The sequence below is a fragment of the Nicotiana tabacum genome, chromosome 19, assembly GCF_000715075.1.
Source record: "Nicotiana tabacum cultivar K326 chromosome 19, ASM71507v2, whole genome shotgun sequence".
Taxonomy (NCBI): domain Eukaryota; kingdom Viridiplantae; phylum Streptophyta; class Magnoliopsida; order Solanales; family Solanaceae; genus Nicotiana; species Nicotiana tabacum.
The window spans coordinates 146,620,386-146,645,601 of record NC_134098.1 but is presented as its reverse complement, the minus strand read 5'-3'; the positions used below and the strand labels follow the sequence as shown (position 1 = coordinate 146,645,601).

Here is a 25,216-nt window from a genome sequence, read left to right as displayed (position 1 = left end):
GGAGATAGTGATATAAAGCACAAACATCCCTAGAGTTGGAACCAAAAACAACAAAAGTTAAAAGACTAGAGATAGATTAACCTTTTAACTGGTGAGCTGCTTTTGCATGGACTTTTGCCTGCTATACTCTCTACACTAATAGTACAGCCATGCAAAGAGGTTTGACTTAAGTTCAAGAAAGAAAAATAAACATTGTTAATAACGTAACATCCCTTATAATGTTCTCTAGATGATCGCCCATGGACCTACTGTTGAAAGTATCTTTTTTCCATTCACATTAATATCATAATTGAGTTAACTTACTTATTAATCCTCTTTTCTACACAAGAAAAAACCCAGCAACTTCCAATCTCAGCTCTTCAATGCCGAGTCTATCAATCCCACGTTCAAAATCTGTTCCCTGCAACATATCAGAAACTCAAAATTGTCCTACAAACTCATTTACAATACCTCCTTCAGTCAGATCCTCCAAATCAGCTGACTCATTAAAACCAACATGGCCTAAAAATGCAAATGAGCTTATATCAAGAAAGGGTGGCTCATCTTCAAAGAACTCAAATTTAACAGCTGGTAATCTCGCGGAATTCAATAAAAGAAATGCAATTCAAGAAGAAAAGAGATACTCAGCAAGAAGTCCATATTATAAAGGACTTACTGATTCGTCCAAAGTGATTAATCGACAGAAGTTATTAGCAGAGTTTAGTAGTAGTCCTGGAAAAGATAGCATATCAGCTTCTTCTACAAGTTCAAGTTCTAAATCCAATTTAGCTAGCAAGGTAATGTTGAAGCGCGTGACCATTTAGTCTAAAAGCTTAAACTGTTTAAGAGAGCATATATATTTTTAATTACTTAATTATATTATGTCTCAACAGGTACAAGAATGGAGTGCATCTTACTTTGTACGCAAAGGCAAAGAAGAAAGAACATCCTTCTCCTTGAATACTTCTATTGGGAACAAGAACATCCAAGATTCATCTTCATCAGAGACAAAAGATAAAGGAGTAATCAGAACGACAATCGGAGAAGAACTTGGTATAGATCGGAAAGGAGTTAGAAAATGTTCAAGAAAAAGCAGACAGAGACTTTCAAAATCAGATAAGGGGAAGCCTTTGAGGGAGAGAGCATCAGAAATGCAAACAAATATAGTAGTACTACCACCAGCCCCTGCACCACCAATAACATCACCACCAAAATTGTCAATACCATCTCCACCGCCAACTCCATTAATATTGCAAACATCATTGCAAGATGAAGAAATTGAAGCAGTACCATTACCAGCTTCACCAACTCAAACTACAGAGGATGAAAAAGATACTACAAAGGAGCAGGATATTACAAGTCCAGAACAGAAAGACAAAAGATTTAAATGGGCTGATAAGTATAGGCCTAATGCTCTTAAAGATTTTCTATGCAATAGAAATACTGCACTTGAACTGAAGGCTCTGGTATGAGAAATAATCTTGAACAATCTTTTTTCAAAATTTTCCTTATTCATAGCTAAAATACTAAGAAAAGACACTTCTTTTGAATTCTAAAATTTGCAGGCAGAAACAGATGGCAGTAATCGTCATTATATATTTGCAGGACAGCCAGGAGTAGGGAAAAGAACCATGATATTTGCTTTGCTTCGCGAAGTTTTTGGACATGATAAAATACAGGTACATTTATTGATTCTCTTTAAAGCTACAAAAGTATCAAAAGGTTTAATCCAGAAAATATGTTAATTTGCCACTTTAGTAATTAAAAAGCTAGACGTGAGTTGTAAATATCACGAGTTTAACTTCTATATACTATAAGTGCAAACAAACTTTTCAAGCAATAAGTCACCTTAAAAGTAACTACAAATAACTATGCATGGAAAGTAAGATTAGTAACCCAAAAAAAAAAAAAAAAAAAGGTTGGCTACCTGCTACAACATGTTTACGCTGATGGTATAAATCAATTTAACAATGCCAGTGTATGTATGTTAAATCCAAGAAACGCCGATATCATGTTCTAGATCAGCACTTATCAAATCATCGACTGATGATAGTTTCTTTGCTTTTACAGGCAAGAGAAAAGTGCAAGGTGTTCTACTTAAAGGTATGAAGACCCTTGTATTGTGTTCATAGATTATGCATACAAAGATCTGAAAATGTGTTTCATATATAGAGCCCATTAGATGTTCTATTATTGGTGGCATTTGAACATATGAAAAAAGTTTTACCAGTATACTGCCATAATATAAGTGACATCTTTTATTACTAAAAGGATCTCTGTTTTCCAAGGATAACAGACCGAGCCTCACTAACGAAAATTAGCAGCAAATTGAAATAAATGGAGTAATTTTCAAGTCTTCTAAAGACATAAAAGTCTATACATTTCATGAAACATTCTACTCGTTCATGATCACAACACGGGACAAATGTGCACAAGGCATCAGACGGCAAGTATTCATTTGTATCCCCTGAAAGTATGTCAATATGAAAACTAATATTGTAGAAATAATTTTAAGCATTCAACTACAACATCCAATGACAGACTATCTTTCGGTCTAGAATATGACTGTAAAAGCTACAAATATCACTTCATGTATTTATAAAAAGCACATCTCCAGCTTATAAATTTAAATGGTTTTAACTTATAACAGTGTAACATTTAGACTGGTTATGGAAAATTAGACATTATTATCAATGCACGGAAGTTAAAATCTTATTTTTTACATGTCAAAACATAGAAGTTTAAATCAAAATAAATCAAGTAGAACAGTGAAAGGACCTTCTCAAAATGCAATGCATTTCAGGGAGAAGCAGTGCCGAGCATCCAAGTAAATGTGAAGGAATCAAAGAAACATGTTGAGATCAATCTCTCTGAAACTAAAGGCTACGAGAAACATGTCATCGTAGAACTAATCAATGAGAGAAAGCACAAAGCATCCATCAGATCAGCACCTTGCCATCATGATGACTGTAAAGGTATTACAAGCTTTTGCAATTTGTATTACCCAAAAGCGGACAAAGAATGCCATAGAAATGATCTATCACTTACTTCATTTGTAATGTACACAGCTATCATTCTTGGTGAAGCTGACAAGCTATCAACAGATGTTTTGCTATATACCAAATGGATGTTAGAAAGATATACAGGTTGTTATAAGGTCTTCTTTTGCTGCAGTGATATCACCAAGCTCCAGCCAATTAAGTCTATTTGTAAGGTTGTTCATCTCCAAAAACCTTCAGATGACGAGGTGCGCATGCATGGTACCAATACGTATTGGATTTAATCAATATATATTGAGAACGTAAAGATTTTTACACTATTACTATAATCTAACATGTTATAGCAAGTTACTTAAACTCAAATATAATATGCACAACTCTCTTTTTCTTTAACTAACTTGGAAAAGATTTTCTTGTTGGCAGATTGTAGACGTCTTGGAATTCATAGCAAAAAAGGAAGAAATAGAACTACCACATAAACTGGCAGCACAGATTGCTAGTAACTCCAAAAGTAACCTACGTCAAGCAATTCGCTCTTTTGAAGCTACTTGGCACTTCAAGTAATGTTCAGCTTTTATAGAGAATGAATTACGTACACAATCCTCTATCAAGATTGACTATTTACAAATAGCTTATTCTTTTGTATTGTCCACTCACTAACTATAGCAGAATGTATAATTATCAGCACTTGCTTGACTGAGAATCAAGAAATCAAGACAGGGTGGGAAGATGACATTGCAAAGATTGCTAAAAACATAATTGAGGAGCAAAGCCCGAAGCAGTGAGTATAATTTCACATCATTGTAAAGTTACTCTCTCAGTTCCATTTATGTGACATTCTTTCCTTTTTAGTTTGTTTAAAAAAGGATAACGCCTTTCTATATTTGGGAACTCTTTTACTCTAAACTTTCCATGTCACCCTTAACAACATGCTTTTATAGCCATAGAAATGTCATAACATGCTTAAAACCAGAAGTTCTAACTTCTAAGGGTGCTTTTGGTATGTGCCAAAATCATTCTTTTTTCCGGCCAAACACTGTCATATAATATGAAATGGACGGAGTACATTACAAAGACATTTCTATGACTATGAGGACATTGTTCACTTCACACTAAGGCTCTTCGACATCCCAATTAAGAGTTCCTGGCACTCATAATACTAACATCAAGAGTTCATTTCTCTCTCAGGCTATATGATATCCGTGGGAAGCTGCAAAATTTGATAGAGCACAACGTGTCTGCTGAGTTCATCTTTAATGTAAGAGGTTCTTAGTCCTTATAACTATTGCTGGAAAATAACTGAACTTTTCACTAACTCTTAATCCTTTTTTTTCTTCATTTCGTTATATGTTAGACTTTGGTAGAAGAACTAAAGAGTAATTTGGATGACCAATTCCACAAGGAAATTGACAATCTGAAAATGAAGTACAATGTAATGAATTTTAATTCACTATTATATAGTCATTCTATGTTCACCAATACATTAATACAGAAGCAAATAACTAAACTTCTCTCTCTTTTTTTCTCATTCAGATAAATTCAAAGGATCTGGAACAAGGAAAAAGTGATAATGATGCAGTGAAAAAGATTGTTCTCCAATTTATGAAGGTTGAAGGTAAGACAAGCATTTGATGGAAACTGTATTCATCATCTTTCCTTAAAGAATAAAAAAGACAATTCTCTTAATCAGGCACCAAATCTTTCATTAAAGCATTTGTCGCTCCTATAATACTCCTCTATTACAGTCACCATATTTTAATCATATGTGTTAATTCTTTATCTATCTTCCTGGAAGATTGAGTCTTAGATATCTTAAGTATTTGTATTTAGGAACCACAATCTCGTCTAATCTTACTATATCTTATACCAATTAATTTCTTCTCAAGCACCCACCAATAGACATTCTTAGTACTCTATTTTGATGCCAATGCATATCATGTGGAGATCCTTCTTCATTTCCCTATAATTTCAATCAATTTTAGCAAAAATATAGTCGTTTGTTGTAGAACTACCTAATATGAATCCAAATTGCCTCTTCTTACCATCGTAATGTACCTAAATCTATGCTCTATCACAATTTTCCAAAGTTCCATCACATGATTTAGTGCTCATAAGTTCAAAAACTAAGATAGTCCAACAACTTAATATGGAGTTGTCGAATTGAAAGCATTTACTAGGACACACATAAAATTAGAGGATCACATATATATATTCACCTATGGTTATACTTTCTTGACACTTTGATTCCCTTTTATCTTTATATGCTATACTTTTCACCTGAGGCCATATATATGGCAATGCAGTGGTAATTCAGAAATCAAGTTCATATAACATCTGATTTACGCCACAAAAGTCCAAATGGAAAAAGAGTTGAGTATCAATGTTGCTAAAAGATTTGACTCTTTTTTTTACTTTCTTTTTCCCTCTTTTTCACTGCAGAGTTCATAGCTAAATTCATGAGCTGGTATAAGACTTCAGTTCTGAAGAAAGGAAATCACAACCCCTCACAAGCCTATCCCTCCAAGGGGAATAATTAGTTTGGAAACAATTCCATTTGAGTGATAAAGAATTTCCCAATCACTTTCTATTACAAACTTGGTTAATAACTCGGTATTTCAGTTGTAAAATAAAGTGGCAATCACACTGAAGTCCGAAGCAGACATTTTATGTTCTTAAGGTATAAAATTACGTAAGATAAATAAAAAAGGCGCTCAATAAGTGTATGTTTTCATTGTTCTGGAAGGGTAGTTGTATGAGTTATTCTCCATCCATTCTATATTATTTGACACTATTTTCTTATTACAGAAAAAGAATGTCACCTTGTTAGCTATTTTTTGCATGGCAGAAGCTTATTCCCTCGTTGCAAGAAATCACAGTTTGTGTATGTAATATCATCTCCTCCTTCACTCAATGCCCTGTACATATTTCACTCAATGCCTTGTTAGCTATCACAGTTTGTTAGCTATTAAATTATACCCACACGTACCTTTTCTGCTCTACTGCAACACACGGTTAACTGTAGATTGACGCATTTTATCTGTTTGGAATAACATTTTTTGGTTATTGAGTGGCTTTCTCTTGATTGAAAAGGGAAAAAAAAAGTGGCCTTCGCCGTTAAGTAAAGGGTTAGTGTATATCTTGGACTAATATAAAGAATCCTACCTACTTTCTCAAACTTAAGGACTAATAATGTGTAGAGAGATGTATAAGGGACTAAATTGAACTTAATCCTATGTTTAAGGGACTATTTCAGTTTTTTTTCTCCCTCATAATGTGCACTTACAATTTGAGCTAGGTAAGAGCAATGATCTAATAGCATATCTGGCCAAACTTTTCAGAAGTATTTTTTATTCTTTCCAAAAGTATTTTTTTTTTCTTTCCAAAAGTGTTTTTTTTTCCTTAAGTTGTTTGGCCAAACTTTTAGAAGGAAAAATATATTTTTGAGTAGAAGCAAAATCAGTTTTTGAGATGCATAAAAAAATAGCTTCTTCCCAAAAGTATTTTTTTGAAAAATATTTTTAAGAAAAATACACCTATAAGCACTTTTTAAAAGATTGACCATATATTAATTACTACTCAAAAGTATTTTTCAAACTAATTAGTCAAACACAAATTGTTTCTCACCAAAAGTACTTTTTTTAAAAGCACTTTTGAAAATAAACTAATTTTAGAAACTTATTTGACCTAAAACTATATTTAATTCTATTAATATATATGTATGTTTGCCCCCAAAATCGGGTAATAATTAAATTTATACGCGGTTTTAAGGATATGTGATCTAATTTGATACAAAGTGAGAAATCAGATTAAAAATGGAAGAATAAGTAGAAAAATAAATGCAAACCATGCAGGTTGAACAACTTAAGCCTCGCAAGGTTAACTTCTTTCGAATTTAGATGTGACGTTATTGAAGCCAGAAATGATATGAACAAAGCTGGAAAAAATAGTATCTTGCTCTCTGGAGTATGTTACAATGTGTCCCTCTATATTACTCAGTCCCCTATATATATTTAGGGAGATTAGGCTTTTAAGACATTATTTTATATCAAATTATGTAGACCGTTAGCTCCCCTTTTGACTTAATTCCGTAATTTATGCCATAATGATTGGTTAATGGCGAGAATATCGGATCCTTATCCGATGAGTTGGCAAAGCTTTTCTTCGAGGCCGTTAGAAGCAGGATTGGTCGTGCCTTCGGTAAACTTGAGGGCAAATCTGATGGTATTGTCGAACTTCGAACTTTGATATCGAGCTCAGTTTCATTTGTATCTTCGATCTCTTACAGATGTGTCGAGCCTGGTTATTGTTCCAGATGCTCGATCAAGCATCGATCTCGGTTCTACCCGTATACAGATAGTCCCCTCATTTTTCAGAGAGTAAAGGATGAAAAATAATATGACCCCTCGGTCTTCACTTCGATAAATCATGACGATGGATACATGACGTAGGTGATAAGAATAGTGGAAACATCTTGTTAGTCCAGTCGTCGAGGCATTAAATGTGTGTCAGTTGACGGCCGGCTACTTTGGGAGATGAACCGCCACTTGAGAAACCTATAAATACCCTCCAATCCATTTATTAGAACTTTTTACACTTAAATTCTTCTTGTTAACTAAGAAAATTTCACCTTCTTCATTTTCTGGTTTTCTAACTCTTAACCTTAAAGCTTCCCTTACCAACAATTTCTTTCATTCGTTTTTTATTTTAAAAAAATGGCAAAGACTTCAAAGTCTGTTCCTAAAAGAAAAGCACTCTCTTCTTCAAAAACTTCTGAAAATGTTTCTCTTACTGCTACTGAGGAATCCCCTCTGAAATCATACATCCTGTTGGGTGACCGATTGTGGACGACTTCAAGGTTGAGAATACGCCCATGGTACCAGATCGATGTGAACCAGTCTCGAGGTACATATATACGATTACATACAGCATCCTCGATAAAGTTAAAGAGGACTGCAACTGGGTAGGCAAACTCGTAATGGTTCATACCCCTGAAGAATCAATCACCACCTATGTAGAGGGTTTCTTAAGTGTTTACACTTACCCTTTCACGCTGGGTCCTCCAGACCCGATTATCATAGCCTTTTACAAAAGGTATGATGTGACGCTCGGGCAGATACATCCTTAATTTTAGAGGATTATTATTTTGCTTCGATTCTTTGTGAGCAAGGTCGAGGGATGTTCATTCACCATCCACCATCTCATGCTCTTGTACAGATCTCGACTTTACCGAAGAGGGTTAATTAAGGGATGACTCCGAAGAAGAAGAAGAAGATTCTAATTTGGTGGCCCGTGTGAGAAGTGGTTCTGAACTGCCTTAAGTCAGGGAGGTCGTAGAAGAAGTAGCGGCCGAAGCCTCTGAACCAGGGAGGGTCGAGACCGTTTCGCTCCGAGCTGGGGAAGTTGACAAAGGGAATTTGGCCGGTACTTCCCGATCAGAAGATAGTATGCCTAAGGAGGCGCTTGGGGTGATCGACCTCACTGGGTCGCCGTCATTTACTGATTCGATGATAAACGAGGCTCAGACACTGAAAGGTAACCTCGGCGAGAGGGCCCAAGGAGCAGTAGATTCTCTTCACCATTTCTTCGATGGCCTGGATTCTACCACCTCAGAGGATGTTACTGGGTTTGGCGACTTACCAGTAATAAAAAAGACACCATCCCCAGAAGTCGGCGGGCCTTCTTCAACCCCACAATTAGTGAACCAGTTCCCAGCTTCGAGTGTTGACCCTACTCGGAGACGGGCAATTTACATGTCGTTCTCGGAGGATGCCCGGGTTCTTTCTTCCCCGGTGGGGATTGCTAGTTACCTTCGGTGCTTGGTGACCAAAGAGGATCAAACAAAAATGAACGAGGTAGAGGCGCCCTGCCTATTCAACGATGCTCAACAGGCGCTGAATCGGGTAATTTTGAATGCCCCTTTATTATGTTCTTAACTTTAATCATGAATAATCATAACATTTTTCCTTTGTTTTTGTAGGCCTCGGTGCTTCATCACGAGGCTTTTCTTCGATACCGGGAGGAGTCAAAACGTTTCGAGGTCAAGGCCCAGGAGCTTGCTGAAAAGAGGGATGCTTATAAGCTCCTTAATGAAAAATCCCAAGCTGAGCTGGAAGCGGCTCGTAGGGAACATTCTGACCTGGTCGAGCAGGTAAGAAGATATTTTGAAGTTAGTGACGATGAGTCGGACTTAATAGCTAATGATTCTCGTCCGAGGTAAGGTAGATGCAGTCAAAGCCGAGACCGAAGAGTGGAAGAAAAATATGGATCGTCTGGCCTCAGATAAAGAGACTGCCCGGACTCCGCTGGCTTTAGCTGAGGCCCAACTTCAGGCTACAAAGGAGAAGAATTTGGCGCAGGCCAAAATGATCGAGGGACTCCAATCTCAGCTGAACTCGGTCGTTTTTGGTCAAGAGAATCTGGCTAAGGAGCCCAAAGCTGCCAAGTTAGAGGTCGTCACGGCCAAGACCGAGGCTGATAAAAAGGTGGCCCGGTTCAAGGTTGATGTCGAGGCTATTTAGGAGCAAGCAAAAAACATGGTGAAACATGCGAGGTGGGAATCCCGAAGGGACACCCTCGAGGGAGTCCATGCTCAGAACTTCGACATCTTGACCGAAATCAAGAACGCTAAGATATGCAAAGTGTCATGACCCAATTTCCCCTCCGTGTGATATCGTGACGACACCTAGTCTCTACAACTAGGTAAGCCTAACATTTTTGCGGAATGGTGAAATAAAAATATAAATTTAACCAACTATTCAAAAATACACAACAAATCCCAAAACCCGGAAGATCGTGAATCACAAACTACAAAAGGAAAAATCTAGTGTCTCTATACATCAGAATCTAACAAGGAAAATACATAAGATAATGGACATGAGAAAGAGTAGAAGGGGACTCCGAGGTTTGCGGACACGACAGATATACCTTGAAGTCTCCGAAGCTGTCCTGACTCACTGATAGTGCGGCTCATAAGGTGCACCTAGATCTGCACACGAAAAATATATGCAGAGAGTAGCATGAGTACACCACAATCGGTACCCAATAAGAGCCAAGCCTAACCTCGGTCAAGTAGTGACGAGGTCAGGTCAGGGCCCTACTAGTAATATATAATAAAACTATATAGAGTGTAATACCGTAATAAAATAAAGGCTGAAATTTAACAACAATGAAATCTAGAAGGTAACAGCTTAGTACACAGAAACACAACAGAGGATCTCCAGAGATACCGTCTCGTAGTCCCAAACGTAAATGTGTAGGGGGATCTCCCGGAATACCGTTCTGTAGTCCCAAAGTAAATATGTAGGCGGATCTCCCGGAATACCGTAATATAGTCCCAAAGTAAATATGCAAGATAGGGAGATCTCCCGAAATACCGTTCCGTAGTCCCAAACGTAAATATGCAGTACAAGGGGATCTCCCGGAATACCGTTCCGTAGTCCTAAAGTAAATATGCAGTATATGGGGATCTCCCGGAATACCGTTTCGTAGTCCCAAAGTAAATATGCAGTACAGGGGGATCTCTCGGAATATCGTTCCGTAGTCCCAAAGTAAATATGCAGCGCAAACAATAGAAATGCAACTACATCACGAAATCTTACGATTTAGACTAAGTACCAGTCAAGGAAAAAGCAGGAAATTCACTAAGCATGCTGCACATAATTCACATAAACAATAAGACACGCAGACATGTTGTATTAGACTAAACATGATAGCTACACATATTGGAATCACTCAATTAAGAATGAAAAATAGATTAGTACTCATTAACATCGTATAACTCAAAATAACAGAAAACGTGTTGCTGCTCAGTAAGAAAAATTGGGTTTTACCATAACTAACCCGTGTATATACTCGTCACCTCACGTACACGGCGCTCACATATCACAATAGTTCCAAATCTTAAGGGGATTTCCCCCACACAAAGTTAGGCAAGCCACTTACCTCGAACCAAGCTCAATCAATCAGTAAGAATGCCTTTTCCTAGAATATCCGACTCCGAATGGCCCAAATCTATCCAAACACAATTGCATATAATGAACACAACCATAATAAACTCATCTAATTAATGAAATCAATATTTAAACAAAATTTCCGAAATGAACTCACAATCGCTCATGGGGCCCACATCTCAGAATAGGATAAAAGTCACAAAATCCGAAAGCCCATTCACTCACGAGTCTAACCATATCAAATTTACTAAAATTCGACACCAAATGGTCCTTCAAATCCTCAAATCAAATTTTCCAAATCCCTAGTCTCAAACTCCAAAATTCCTCCTTAAATACACACTAACTAGGTGGAAAAATAAATGGGGAAGCAAGATTATTGATCAAAAATAAGCACAAGGGACTTACCTCAAGAAATCTCTCGAAAATGCTCTCAAAAATTGCCCTAAACCGAGTTTGCAAAGTCCAAAAATGACAAAAATCGCGAAGCCCTTCGGTTTTAAGCACTGCCCAGGTATTTCCACACCTACAGAGCCTGGGCTCGCACCTGCGGGTGCGCTGGTGCAGGAAATGTGCGCATCTGCGCAATTCACTTGGCCCCTCTGCCTTCGCACCAGCGATGAAAAGGCCGCACTTGCGCGTGCGCGCCTGCGGAAAATCCCTTCCGCTTCTGCGGACCTTGCGCACCTGCGATGATTCTAATGCATCTGCGGGCATCACAGATGCAGAATTCACCTTGCAACTGTGACCCCTGGCACTCCTCCACTTTTCCGCTTCTGTGCTTGCCTCTCCGCACGTGCGATCACGCACCTACGGTCTCTCCACCGCAGGTGCGAAAATATCACATGCCTGAAGACTTCAGCAGCAACACAAATCCAACCTTTTGATCCGTTAAGCACTCGAAACTCACCCGAGGCCCCCGGGAACTCAACCAAACATACCAACCAATTCTAAAACACCTTACGAACTTAGTCGAGCCCTCAAATTACACCAACTAATGCTAAAATCACAAATCATCCTCCTATTCAAACTTAAAGAACTTGAAACTTCCAAATTTGACAACCGTTGTCGAAACCAACCAAACCACGTTCGATTGACCCCACATTTTGCACACAAGTCATATTCAATATTACGGACCTACTCCAACTTTCGGAATCGGATTTCGACCCCGATATCAAAATTTTCACTATCGGTCCAAAACTCCAAAATTTTGATTTTCTACATTTCAAGCCTAAATGAGCTACGGGCCCCCAAAACGTATTTCGGACACACCCTTCGCCCAACGGAGCTAACGGAATTGACGGAATTCCATTCCGGAACCGTCTTCACACAGTTCTGACTACGGTCTAAATTCTAAGACTTAAGCTCTCATTTAGGGACTGAGTGTCCCAAAACACTCTGAAACTCAAAATCAATCATCCCGGCAAGTCACATTAGTATAAATTGATATGGGGAAAGCGGTTAATAGGGGTTCGGTGTTCTAACTCTAAAAATGACCCGTCGGGTCGTTATACAAAGCCAATGCCCGGAAGCTGGATTTTCCCGAGGAGGATTTCGTGGCGTCTGAAGAGTCGGGTGAGTCCAATGGTGACGAAGACCCCGTAGACGATGACGTAGCCCCCGATGAGATATAGGCCATTTTTATCTTTTGTACTAACTTTTTAATGAGGCCGTTCGGCCTTTGTAAAAAAACATGCATCGGGGATGTTCAGCCCTTGTAAATAAATTCTGATATATATGTATGTATGGCTTTTCCCTTCTATGACTTTTGAACTTTTCCTTTGCTTTTGTATTTGTGTTTGTAAACGTTGAAATGCCTTAGCATGCAATGGTTAGGTTATGTTCGAAGTTTCGAACAAACCTTGCCCCAATATAATTTAGGTTTATATCTTGTCGAGAATAGTCTTTAAGACTGGTTATGAGAGATTTTTCAAAGGCCTTGTTTTTTATACGAGTCTCGGACATCCCCGAACCTTATTAGTATGGTCGTATCCCTTTCAATTCGGGAACTGCCAAATAAGCTTTTATGCCCTCGAGTGTTTTTAACTCAAAACAGCCTTAGCCTTTAGATTCGAGCATGTCGAATAAGCTTCATACCCTCGAGTTTTATTAACTCGGAATGGCCTTAGCCTTTTAATTTGGACAATGACAAATAAGCTTCATGCCCTCGAGTTTTTTTTAACTCGAGATAACCTTAGCCTTTTAATTCGGGCAATGACAACTAAGCTTCATGCCCACGAGTGTGTTTTAACTCGGAATGGCCTTAGCCTTTTAATTCAGAAAATGCCACATAAGCTTCATGCCCTCGAGTTTTATTAACTCAGAATAGCCTTATCTTTTTAATTCGGGCAATGCCAAATAAGCTTCATGCCCTCGAGTTTTATTAACTCGGAATGGCCTTAGCCTTTTAATTCGGACAATGCCAAATAAACTTCATGCCCTCGAGTATTTTTTAACTCATAATGGACATAGACTTTTAATTCGGGCAATGCCAAATAATCTTCATGCCCTCGAGTGTTATTAACTCGGAATGGCCTTAGCTTTTTAATTCAGGCAATGCCAAATAAGCTTCATGCCCTTGAGTTTTATTAACTCGGAAGGGCCTTAGCCTTTAGATTCGGGCATGCCAAATAAGCTTCATACCCTCGAGTTTTATTAACTCGGAACGGCCTTAGCCTTTTAATTTAGGCAATGCCTACAGTCCCCGAGTGAAGTGAATATTCGAACTCGGATTAAGGTGGCCCTTGGGCCTGATATCTTCGGGGGATCAGGTGTAGGAAATTCCTTGAGAAATGCAAGTAACGTTTTTGAGGATGAGATGTTTATATGCAAAGAAGAGACTCCTTTTTCATTCCTGTGCATAATAGTTGTACATGTATACACGTTTTATGCCAGGGCTCAAGTGATTTGAGCGGGCACGGTTCATTTAACCGTTTAGCCCTTACAATAAATCATGTTTGATCGAGGCCCTTTAATCACGAAGTCAAAATAGCCTTATTAAATTCGATATCCGCGGATATTGCCCTCACAGTGATCGAGGTTAACCAAAGAGAGGCCTAGAATGCTGTCGTAATCATTTTCACTGGTTCCTAGCCAACTTTTGATTCTAAGCTAGCGTGATTACTTGTTGTCTCGTTAAAAATCTTGCTGAAAAACCCATTTGGTACAAAACCGATCCAAGAGAAAAAGAGTGCAACGCATGCTTTCAGACTTAGTATCTCGTATTATTCTTTGTAGGTTACCCGCAAGAGTCAGTTTGAAATGTAAATAAAATGAAAGAAAGAATTGGGGTTGTACCTTAGCAATAATATCGCTTTAACTGAGTTATATTCCGGTTGTTCTGTAATTGCTCGCCGCTCATTGTTCCGAGCTTGTAAGATCCCTTTTCGGTGATCTCGATAATTTGGTACGATCCTTCCCAATTTGGGCCCAATTTCCCTTCGTTCGGGGTTTGGTGCTTAGCGTGACTTTTCTCAGTACCAAGTTCCCGACATTGAAGTTTCAAAGGTTAGCCCTTCGATTGTAATACCTCTCGATCCGCTACTTCTGGGCAGCCAATCGAACAAGGGCCGCTTCATGCCTTTCATCCAATAGCTCCAGGCTCGTATTCATGGCTCACTTGATTCCTTTGTTGCATATCAGAATCTGATACTTGGTTCCCCGACTTCGACCGGTATTAAAGCTTCGGTTCCATAAACTAAAGAGAATGGGGTGGCCTCGGTACTGGATTTCGAGGTTGTGCGATATGCCCATAGGACCTTAGGTAGCATTTCCTTCCATTTTTCCTTTGCGTCGGTTAACCTCTTTTTAAGGCTTTGGAGTATAGTTTTGTTGGTAGACTCGACTTGTCCATTCCCACTAGGGTAATGGGGAGTAGATAATATCCTTTTGATCTTATAGTCTTTGAGAAACTTACTTACTTTGCTGCCAATAAATTATTTCCCGTTGTCGCACACAATCTCGGCCGGTATCCCGAATCGACATACGATGTGGTCCCAGATAAAGTCAATGACTTCCTTTTCCCTGATCTTCTCACATGCCTGTGCTTCCACCCATTTAGAGAAATAGTCAGTCATAAATAAAATAAACTAAGCCTTACCGGGTGCCCGAGGGAGGAGGCCAATGATGTCCATCTCCAATTTCATAAAAGGCCACGGTGACAAAACCGAATGCAGTGGCTCTCCAGGTCGATGGATCATCGGAGCGTGCCTTTGGCATTCATCACATTTTTGAACGAACTCCTTTGCATCTGTTTCCATGCCGATCAAATAGTAACCGACTCTAATTAGTTTTCCAACCAGTGATTCAGCACTGATCGAGTCCAAGCCTGCACTACTATTGAGTAGTGATGATGGTCGATGCAGTTTTACCCAATAAGGTCGGGATCGAATCCATGGGGAGTTAATTGATTTGGAATTAGGTTTATATCTAAGTCTAGATGCATGTTTTGTTCCTAATTACGCTTCCACACATTTTGGTTTTGATTCTATTTCTACTTCTATTCTATTGTATGCAATGATTAATGCTAAGTTCAATATTTTTGATATTGGTTTTCAAGTGTTTAAAAGGACTAGGGTAGTGACTTCCGCCTAGGTGGACATCTAACGGGTAAAAAAAATTTAGGGCAAGCTTGATTAATTTGGGGTCGTAATATAGCTATCACACCCAAGTACTCACTTTATATCTCTCGATAGTTTGAATGATTTTGCCCAATTTGGCTTTCTCAAGTCCAAATGGGTATTCATGCAAGTCATGCGATATTATCTCAAGTCGGATATTACTATCTCTAGGTTTAACCCTTTAATTGGGGCTATCAATTTCTTGAGTTCACCCCAATTCCTTGTTAGCCTAGTTTTCCCAGACTTAATCCATCTTTCTCAAGAAGAGACCAAGTCATAAAGGCATGAATCAGTGTTTGCAACTACTAATTCTACAATTCTAGCAAGAACTAGGCTAAATATCACTAACCCATAAACATTCAAGCCCTAAAATTCAGTATCCATTAAATACCCACACTAGGTTTGGGTCACAACCCTAGCTATGGGTCTAGCTACTCATAGCAATAGCAGAAATCAAAGATGAAAAGAAGATAAAATTCATAATACTAGATTAAAAGATGAAAATCTAATGTTAAAAGGTGAATCTAATACAAAATTGCCCAAAAGGGAAGTTCCAGCCATCTCACGTGCTCAGCAAATACATAACATAACCTAGAAATGACAAAAAGTTCTATTTATACTAAGCTGAAATTTTCGGACAAAAATACCCATACGTAGGTTACGCGACCGCGTAATTCTGGCCGCGGCCGCACTCCTGCTTTAGCGGCCGCGTAATTCTGATCGCGGTCCGCATTCTTTACTTCTGGATCTGGGTTTCGCGGACCGCGTAATTTCTATCGTGGTCGCATAGGAGACTTCCACGGCCACATAATCTTGACGCAGACCACACTTCTTGTTTTTTCTTAAAATGTAAGCTCTCTGAACTTCAGTAACCGCGGTCCGTGTAATTCCAATCGCGGTCGCGCAGGGACTTTCGCGGCCGCACCTTTTTGACACGGTTCGCATTCATGTTTTAGCCCAAAAATCCATCTCTCTGAATCTTTCTTTTGCGGACCTCGAAATAGTGCTCGCGACCGCGCTGTAGCTTTCGTGGCCACACAATATTTGTGTGGTCTGCGTTTCACATCTTTTGGTCCAGTCTTGGTTTTTTTGTTCAAGTTTTGACTCCTTTATGATCTGATTACGACTCCTTTGGCTCATTTTGAACAATCCCTGCAAGCAAGCATATTACATTAGTTTCCGGGAATGCCTTCACGTATTTTTGGCCCTAAACACAAGTAAAAGAGAGCAAATAACAGGTTAAAATCCCTACTTATCAACTCCCCCAAACTTAAGTTTTTGCTTGTCCTCGAGCAAATAGGGTAATTCTCACCTCCACAAGAAAAAGAAAAGGATATTTCAGTTGGCCTAAGGTGACTCCATCAAGCATCAATTGGGACTAACAATTACCCTCAACACAAATGAATTATCAACAACATCATGTTACGGCTTTTTGAGTACTATAGTTCTAATGTGACACTAAAGCATCAAGAGTTGACTCAATTCATCAAGGAAGCTCGCTCTATCACATAGGTCATTGTAGATCCCAAACTCCTCCTCCTCCACTCTCCATGAGCAAATCTCACTTTTTCAGAATGTACCAATCAAAACAAGGATTGTGAAGAAGTGCGCTCATCACTCTCAAAACAATGCCACAAGTCTGGCTCTAAGTACCATAAGCTTGCCCCTTATATAAATCACCACTAATGTAAGCTCATTCAACTTGAAATCATATAGGGCTTTAACAGGATGTAATGAAGGCTTTTGGATTAGGGTAGGCTTTTATCGAACTATGATGGTTTCATCTTTCATTAAGCACTCCATTTTCTCATTTCGGCTCATACTTTCTTGACTCTTTGAGTCATTTTCTTCTTTCTTATGGGAACTAGAGAGACACACCGTCACTCTTTCTTACTCATGACAATTATTTTTCTCCTTTTCTCATTATTCCATGCCTTTCATCATTTCGTTCTTTGAATCCCTTCAACCTTCACTTTCTTTTTGGACGTATTTCTTTTTTGGCTTTTCTTTATTTTCTTTGCCTTTCCTTTTCAAAAATTCTTTTTTTTCTTCTTTGAACCTTTTATCACTTTCAAATTCCTCGTATCTCCCCCAAACTTATATTTTTGCCAATTGTTCATCATGAATGCTAAGGAAAGATTGGGTGCCAAGAGAGGGTCATTATAGAACAGATAAAAGCTTGTAATGTGGCTATTGAATGAAAAAGGCTTAGGCTAAAAGGAGTTGACTAGGGATATCATATTGGTAGGCTACGGAAGCTTTCAAAGTTCAAATTGGACCAAGGAGAGCCTACAATCATTTCTCAAGTCGAGCTATACTTCGAATTTCGCCTAGACAAACATTCAGGGCAAGTTTTAGACTTATTGGCACGAGACTTGTACTTGCAATTTAATACCTCACCTCCCAAGCTACTGCATTGTTGAAGAGAACAAAGTCGAGGGCACACAACAACCCTAGCTAAGATTGGAAATTACAAATGGCTTAAGGAAACCACTCGATGATTATTTTAGTCAACGCAAGAGTCTAAAGGTCACAACTAGAGCTAATCTTTGCCAATCAACTTGTCTCTAACTATGAGGTCGAAGGTAAATGTGTTAGTACCAAGTGAAGCCTGCTTGAGACACTTTTATTCATTACTACTACTATATACACCAAAATAAAAAGAAAACGGACTTGATCCCTTAAGAAAGTTGTCACGCCATTTATCGTTGGGAAGAGCCACCCAGTTCACACAACATTCACCTTTGAAAAGAACCGTGGAATTAAGAAAACCAAAGGCTTATTGTTCACACAAAATATAAAAAAAGCTAAAAACTTAAAAGAAGCTACTAGGGAAATAAGAAGCTAAGCTATTAAGGAAAAATAACGAAAGAAGTTATGAAGTAAACTACGGAAAGTAAACTGAATATGTACAAAATGGAGTAAATGAATATATACATAATGGAAATGAATATATACATCGAATGTATATACATCGAATGGTAAAATTATATACATACCAAAAGTGAAAATAACGGTAAATAAAGATAAATAAAAATAGTTTCATAGTTATTACATACCAAATGTCATCACAAATCAAATCAAAATGGACCACCCCCTCAAATAACCCCCAAAAAAAAAATAAAAAATAGCATTGTCCTCAATGCTAATATCAAAATAAGATCCGGAAAAGGTTAGAGAGTCAAGAGAACTCCTTATGTGGTCACTGTCTGCATCGGGTCAGGAACATGAGTGAGGTCCTCAGACTGCATAGGATCATCAGCTCCCTCCTTGTCCTCTAACTGGATCTCCACATCCTCTGACTAGGGGACCAAGGGGTACCGAGCATCTGGATCATCTCCTTAGCAATATGTGTAGTGGCAGTCGGCTCCTCAGACTGGCCAGCTGATGCATCTGATGCCTCATGCACTGGTGTAGGTGCTGCTGGGGCTGTCTCCCCCATGAGCATGTCCAGTGGAATATCACCGGCAGAAGCAATCTTCTGAACCTCTTTGCTCAACTTCTCCACTGAATCCTTAGATGCCTGAGTTTTTCGCATCTTCTTCACTTGCTTCCCCAAATCCTTGATAATCCTCCCATGTGTATCAAGAGTCTCCCAGATCTTCTTCTGGTCGTCCAAAATCTTGTTCTGGTTGTCCAGAATCTTCTTCAAAAACTCCTCTAATGATGGAGGTAACTGAAGCTCTAATGGGGCTAAAGACTATGTTGCTACTACACTGGATAGGACAGTCAGCTTTGTGGTATCTGCCCGCATCCAGTTGTTGAGGCTGGATAGTGTTTATGAAACCCGCAGTGCAGTCTGAGGGTAGGTGGAAGATGAAGGCACAGATAATGGCACTGTGATGGATGGCCCGGAGGAAGGAGGAGGCATGGCAGCTGCTCCGGCAGAAGTACTGACTGCTGTGGAGGGCTCGGCAACTGACCTAGTAGCCACTACCCCTGGATCTTTAGACTGGCCAGTGGGGGTAGTGGCTTTACCCTTGAAATTTGGGTTGTTTGCTCCCTGGAGGTGGTACCATGAGAAAGGCTTTTTAGCCTTCACCTCCACATCAAAATGTCTCGGCTCTACCCCTTGGTCGTGGAAATATTCTGTGAGGAAGTTGGGGTAGGGATATGATCTTTCTTCTTTTTGAACTGCATTGGAGATGTTGTAGTCAAGTTTCCTACATTAACAGGATAGCCTGCCATGATGCAAGCTACCAATACTGCCCGGGAGAGTGGAAGGACATTCTCATACTGGCACGGGTCATGACGGCTGCACACGAATGTCGCCCACCCTTTTTCTTCAAAGTTAAGGGTGGCTCTGACAATTTGAACTCCAGTTGTGAGCCATGCAGGTGTTGTCCCCGGAATAGCAAGTATCTCAGCTAGCCATGGGCGAGCTGCATCACCTAAGGCTAGCTTCTCTAGGTATTGCACTGCCCCGACCTCCTCAAACCCTACATAACTGTTCAGTGCGTTTCCATCAAACTGGATTTTCATGTTCCGGACCTTCGTCACCTTTGTACCATTTTTGATGTGGGCAACATTGGCATAAAATTCCTTGACGAGGTATTCATTGGCATCTTTCAACCGGAAGGTGAACCATTTCCATCCTTTTCTCTTCGTAAATTGCCGTAGGACATTCGGATTGTACTGGCTTAGGTATTTTGTTATGAATTGTTGCTCAAGTGTGAGCGACCTTTGGGGCCACTATTCCCGAAATTCTACCCCTTCTCACTTACAAAGCTATTAGCCCACACCTACGGCCTCTTTGATCAAGTCAGGCCTCCCATAATTGTGTCACCCCCTCTCCCGTCATCCGGGACCTCATCATCCTCATCTATATTGATTGGGGTAGCTGTTAGGGCAGTTGTTGTAGCAGGTGGGGAAGATGGTTTGGATGCCTGACTACCTCCCTCTGAGCCATCAGAAGAACTAGAGGAGGAGGTAGGTTCATCGACTAAATGGAATCTGTTGGGGAATTGTTGTGATTGTGCCCCCGGTTGTGGTTGTACAAAATCCCCCTCAGACGTTTCCCAGGATGGGAGGTATTCACTTATGCCCGAGGAGTGGGCAGGAAGTCTAACGAGGGTATCCTTTTTGCCTACTAACATTTGAGCTGCTAAAGGTAAGGTTTGCTTTCCTTTACCCCGGCCTCAGGAGGATTCTGCCCTCCCCTTTGAAGTGTCTCTTCCCCCACGAGAACGCACCATTTTCTGCAACACACAAGTAGTAAAAGACAGTTAGAATTGGGGTTCAATCATGTGTTAAAGCAGTACAAATGAAATGAAAAACAATGCTTCTCAAAATAGCGCATCGCGGACCGCACAAAAATGAGTGCGGCCGCGAACTGCCCAATGTGGACCGCATAAAAGTGTACGCGGCCGCGAAGAGGCCAGGCTCAGACTACTGTCTTTCTGAACTTGATCAACCGCAGACCACACAAAAATGAGTGCGGCCGTGAAAGACCAATCACAGACCGCATAAAAATGACTGCGGCTGCGAAGGCAAATGATAAAGTCTCTGAATTTCAAATGCGCGGACCGCAAAAGATTGGGTGCGTCCGCAAAAGACCAATCGCGGACCGCATAAAAATGACTGCGACCGCGAATTCTAAACAACCATCAGTGCTTTGAAGCTAGGGTATTGCGGATCGCGTAATTTAGGATGCGGCCGCATACCCTATCGCGGACTGCGGAAGAATGACCGCAGCCGCAAAATTCAACATAAATCGGCACTGATGAACACCTAAAACTAAGGTTTTCACTAATTACCCAAGAACTGTAGCAATTAAACATGCAAAGTTACTAACCCTAACCTCAATTATGCATACAAACACTACCCATATGTTGTTAATCATAATTTAAGGACTAATTTGACATTTTAGCATGATTCTAAACCTATCTAAAAAGAAAAATTAAAACAAAGAGAAAAGAAAAGAAAAATATAAAATCAAATTATTGAAATGAACATACCAGTTGTAAAAGGTGGTAGGAAATCGAGAATTGATGAGAATAAGATGAGTTTGAAACCAAGTAAGGATGCACAGTGCTTTAGGTGGTCTGAGAGGTTAGGGTTCGTAAAGTGCAAAAAAGTTTAAAGAACTCCTATTTATACTCAGAACCCAGTGACCCCACCACCTTACCTGAGTGCGGCCGCGAAATGTTGTCGCAGTCCGCACTCTTTACCTTTCTGTAGGTCTGCCTTAGATGCACGGGCGCGGTCCACAAAAAACTGGCTGCGGCCACACAATTTGTGCGGACCGCAAAAATTTGAACGCGGCCGCGAACTCTGAAGGAATTTTGACAGGCCAACTTCAGAGAGTTGGCATTTTGCCCATTTCAGCTACGCGACTGCATGCAGAATTGTGCGGTCGCGAAGTGCTCATGTTGTCCGCAAAATTTTGAGCGCGGTCTACGAAAGTTCACCACCACCAAAGTTCAATTTCCTGCACTGCACAACTAATTCCTACGTACACTTTACAACTAGTTATGCCAAAACAATGTCTAATCTAAGAAGAAAATCAAAAGAAAGAAAAACACATGGGTTGCCTCCCAAGAAGCGCCTGATTTAACGTCGCGGCACGACGCATGTTACTATCATCATTTGAAATGGATCAATGCCACAACGTGGCTATCATCAATCTTGCTAAGTTAGTGCTTCATTCGGTGCCTATTGACTCTAAAGATTTCACCATTCTTGTTTTTCAAATCTAGAGCACCGAAAGGAGTCACATGTACCACTTTGAAAGGACCACTCCACTTCGACTTGAGATTTCCCAGAAACATCCGTAACCGAGAGTTGAATAGAAAAACCAAGTTACCTTCCTTGAATTATTTGTTCCAGATATACTTATCATATAAGTACTTCATCTTGTCCTTATACAAGGACGAGCTGGAATAAGCATAGAATCGGAACTCGTCAAGTGCATTTAGTTGCTCTACCCGGAGATTGGTAGCTACATCCCATTTAAGGTTCAATTTCTTCAGCGCCCACATGGCTTTGTGCTCTATTTCAACCGAAAGATGACATGCTTTCCCAAATACCAACCGGTACGGATTTCTTCAGCGCCCACATGGCTTTGTGCTCTATTTCAACCGAAAGATGACATGCTTTCCCAAATACCAACTGGTACGGAGACATACCAATTGGAGTCTTGTAAGCTGTTCTATAGGCCCATAAAACATCGTCAAGTTTCCTTGACCAATCAGTCCGGTTTGCATTGACAGTCTTGGATATAATGCTCTTGATCTCCCTGTTGGAGACTTCAACCTGTCCACTTGCCTGTGGGTGATAGGGGGTTGACACCTTATGATTGACACCATACTTGGAAAGTAAAACGTCAAAGGCTTTGTTGCAAAAATGAGAACCCCCATCACTAATGATAGTCCTTGGGGTGCCGAACCTTGTGAAGATATTTTTTTTAAGAAAGCCACCACACTTCGTGCCTCATTGTTGGGCAAAGCCACAGCTTCAACCCATTTGGAAACATAATCCATAGCAATAAGAATATAAGTATTCCCACATGAACTCACAAATGGACCTATAAAGTCGATGCCCCACACGTCGAAAATATCAATCTCAAGGATGGTGGTGAGAGGCATTTCATTCTTCTTGTAAATTCCACAGGCTTTTTGGCACTCATCACAACGCCTAACGAGCTCACTAGCGTCTCTGTACAAGGTAGGCTAATAGAATCCATAGCTTAGAACCTTTGTAGCAGTTCTCACCGCACTATGGTGACCACCATAGGGCGAAAAATGGCAAGCTTCAAGAATACTCAAATGCTTTTCTTCCGGAACACATCTCCGGATAACACCATCATTGCAAATTTTGAAAAGATATGGCTCGTCCCAATAATAATTCAAGCAGTCCCGTTTGAGCTTCTTCCTTTGGTTTGAAGAGAGCTCATTCGAGACAATGTCGGTCACAAGAAAGTTAGCCACATCGGCGAACCAAGGTATCTCAGTCACAGACACGGAGAGGAGTTGTTCATCCGAAAATGAATCATTAATCTCGAGGCCATCATGGGGCAGCCCCTCCTATTCCAAGCGGGACACATGGTCCGCCACTTGATTCTCACTCCCTTTTCGGTCTATGATTTTAAGGTCAAACTATTTTAGAAGAAGAACTCATCTCATAAACCTAGCCTTAGAGTCCTTTTTACTTATCAAATAACGAAGTTCTGCGTGATCGGTGTGCACAATCACTTTGGTACCCATGAGGTATGGGCAGAACTTTTCCATGGCAAAGACAATGGCTAATAGCTCTTTCTCGGTCACCGTATAGTTGACTTGGGCATCGTTCATTGTTTTGCTTTCATAATAGACCGGATGAAATATCTTGCTGATTCTTAGCCCCAATACCGCTCCTACCGCAACGTCGTTAGCATCGCACATGAGCTCAAATGGTAAGCTCCAATTGGGTGTGGTAATGATGGGAGTGGTAGTCAACCTATACTTGAGTAGCTCAAAATCTTTCATGCAATCATCATTGAATAGAAACTTGGCATCTTTTTCCAATAACTTGCACAAGGGGTTCACCACTTTTGAGAAATCCTTTATGAACCTACGGTAAAACCCTGCGTAACCAAGAAAGCTCCTCACTCCCTTGACGGAAGTCGGAGGAGGAAGTTTTGATATCACTTCAATTTTTGCTTTGTGTACTTCAATACTGCTCTTGGAGTTCTTATGGCCGAGGACAATGGCCTCCTTGACCATAAAGTGGCACTTCTCCCAATTAAGCACTAAGTTGGTCTCCTCACATCGGGCCAACACTTTATCAAGATTATCCAAACATTCTTCAAAGGAATCCCCCATAACACTGAAATAATCCATGAACACCTCGAGGGATTCCTCTACCATATCCATAAATAGTGCCATCATACACTGCTGAAAAGTAGCCGGTGCATTAAACAAACCAAACGGCATCCTTGAGAACGCAGACGTGCCATACAGACAAGTGAAGGTGGTTTTCTCTTGGTCTTCAGGTGCAATGAGAATCTGGTTATATCCGGAGTACCCATCCAAAAATCAATAATAAGCACGTCCGGCAAGTCTATCCAACATTTGGTCAAGAAATGGAAATGGAAAATGGTCTTTCCGTGTCACTTTGTCTAGCTTCCTATAATCCATGCATACCCTCCAACCGGTGACAGTTCTTGTGGGGATCAATTCATTCCTATCATTTGTGATCACAGTCATGCCCCCTTCTTTGGGACACATTGTACCGGCGAAGTCCATGAACTATCAGAAATGGGGTACACAACCCATACATCTAGCCACTTGATGATCTCTTTCTTGACTACCTCTTGCATGGCCTCGTTCAATTTCCTTTGATGTTCCATGGAGGGTTTGACATCTTCCTCCAATATGATTTTGTGCATGCAAAAGGTGGGGCTTATACCCCGAATATCCTCCAATGTCCAACCTATTGCCTTCTTCCTTCTTTGAAGCACCGCAAGGGTGGAATCTACTTGCACGTTAGTTAAGCACGAAGAAAGAATAATAGGTAATGTAGAACAAGGTCCTAAGAACTCATACCTGAGGTATGAAGGCAAGGTCCTCAACTCCAATGTGGGTAGCTCCTCGATTGAGGGCTTTGTTGGTGAAGTCTTCCGGTTCTCAAGGTCCAAGGAAAATTTTCGGGGTCCATATGTGTAGGATCCCATTCCTTGCAAAGCATTTGCACA

At 40.1% G+C, this 25,216-nt stretch overlaps 1 protein-coding gene and 1 long non-coding RNA gene across 3 annotated transcripts; one reads left to right on the top strand and one right to left on the bottom strand.

The window, feature by feature from the left end:
- Nucleotides 1-94: 94 nt before the first annotated feature.
- Nucleotides 95-5,785, top strand: LOC107789168 (replication factor C subunit 3-like). 2 transcript variants are annotated; one of them, XM_016610947.2, is made up of 12 exons: nucleotides 95-776; nucleotides 873-1,445; nucleotides 1,545-1,658; nucleotides 2,050-2,082; nucleotides 2,783-2,954; nucleotides 3,048-3,226; nucleotides 3,402-3,538; nucleotides 3,664-3,759; nucleotides 4,167-4,236; nucleotides 4,333-4,410; nucleotides 4,512-4,593; nucleotides 5,418-5,785. In XM_016610947.2, exons 1-12 carry the CDS (start codon nucleotides 363-365, stop codon nucleotides 5,513-5,515), a joined length of 2,046 nt encoding a protein of 681 aa, XP_016466433.2. In that variant the 5' UTR covers nucleotides 95-362; the 3' UTR covers nucleotides 5,516-5,785. The 2 variants fall into 2 exon arrangements, with proteins under 2 accessions (XP_016466433.2, XP_075094951.1); XM_075238850.1 differs by lacking the exon at nucleotides 4,333-4,410.
- Nucleotides 3,079-6,110, bottom strand: LOC107789169 (uncharacterized). Its single transcript, XR_012703074.1, has 3 exons — nucleotides 5,965-6,110; nucleotides 5,798-5,893; nucleotides 3,079-3,212 (listed from the first exon to the last, which is right to left on the bottom strand). It is a non-coding gene; the product is annotated as an uncharacterized LOC107789169 (long non-coding RNA).
- Between the last annotated feature and the right edge of the window lie 19,106 nt (nucleotides 6,111-25,216).

Coding starts and splice junctions, on each gene's coding strand:
- LOC107789168 (XM_016610947.2), top strand. CDS start 363: ATGCCGAGTCTATCAATCCCACGTTCAAAATCTGTTCCCTGCAACATA. Junction 3,227..3,401: donor AAAAACCTTCAGATGACGAG/GTGCGCATGCAT, acceptor TCTTGTTGGCAG/ATTGTAGACGTCTTGGAATT. Junction 3,760..4,166: donor GAGGAGCAAAGCCCGAAGCA/GTGAGTATAATT, acceptor TTTCTCTCTCAG/GCTATATGATATCCGTGGGA.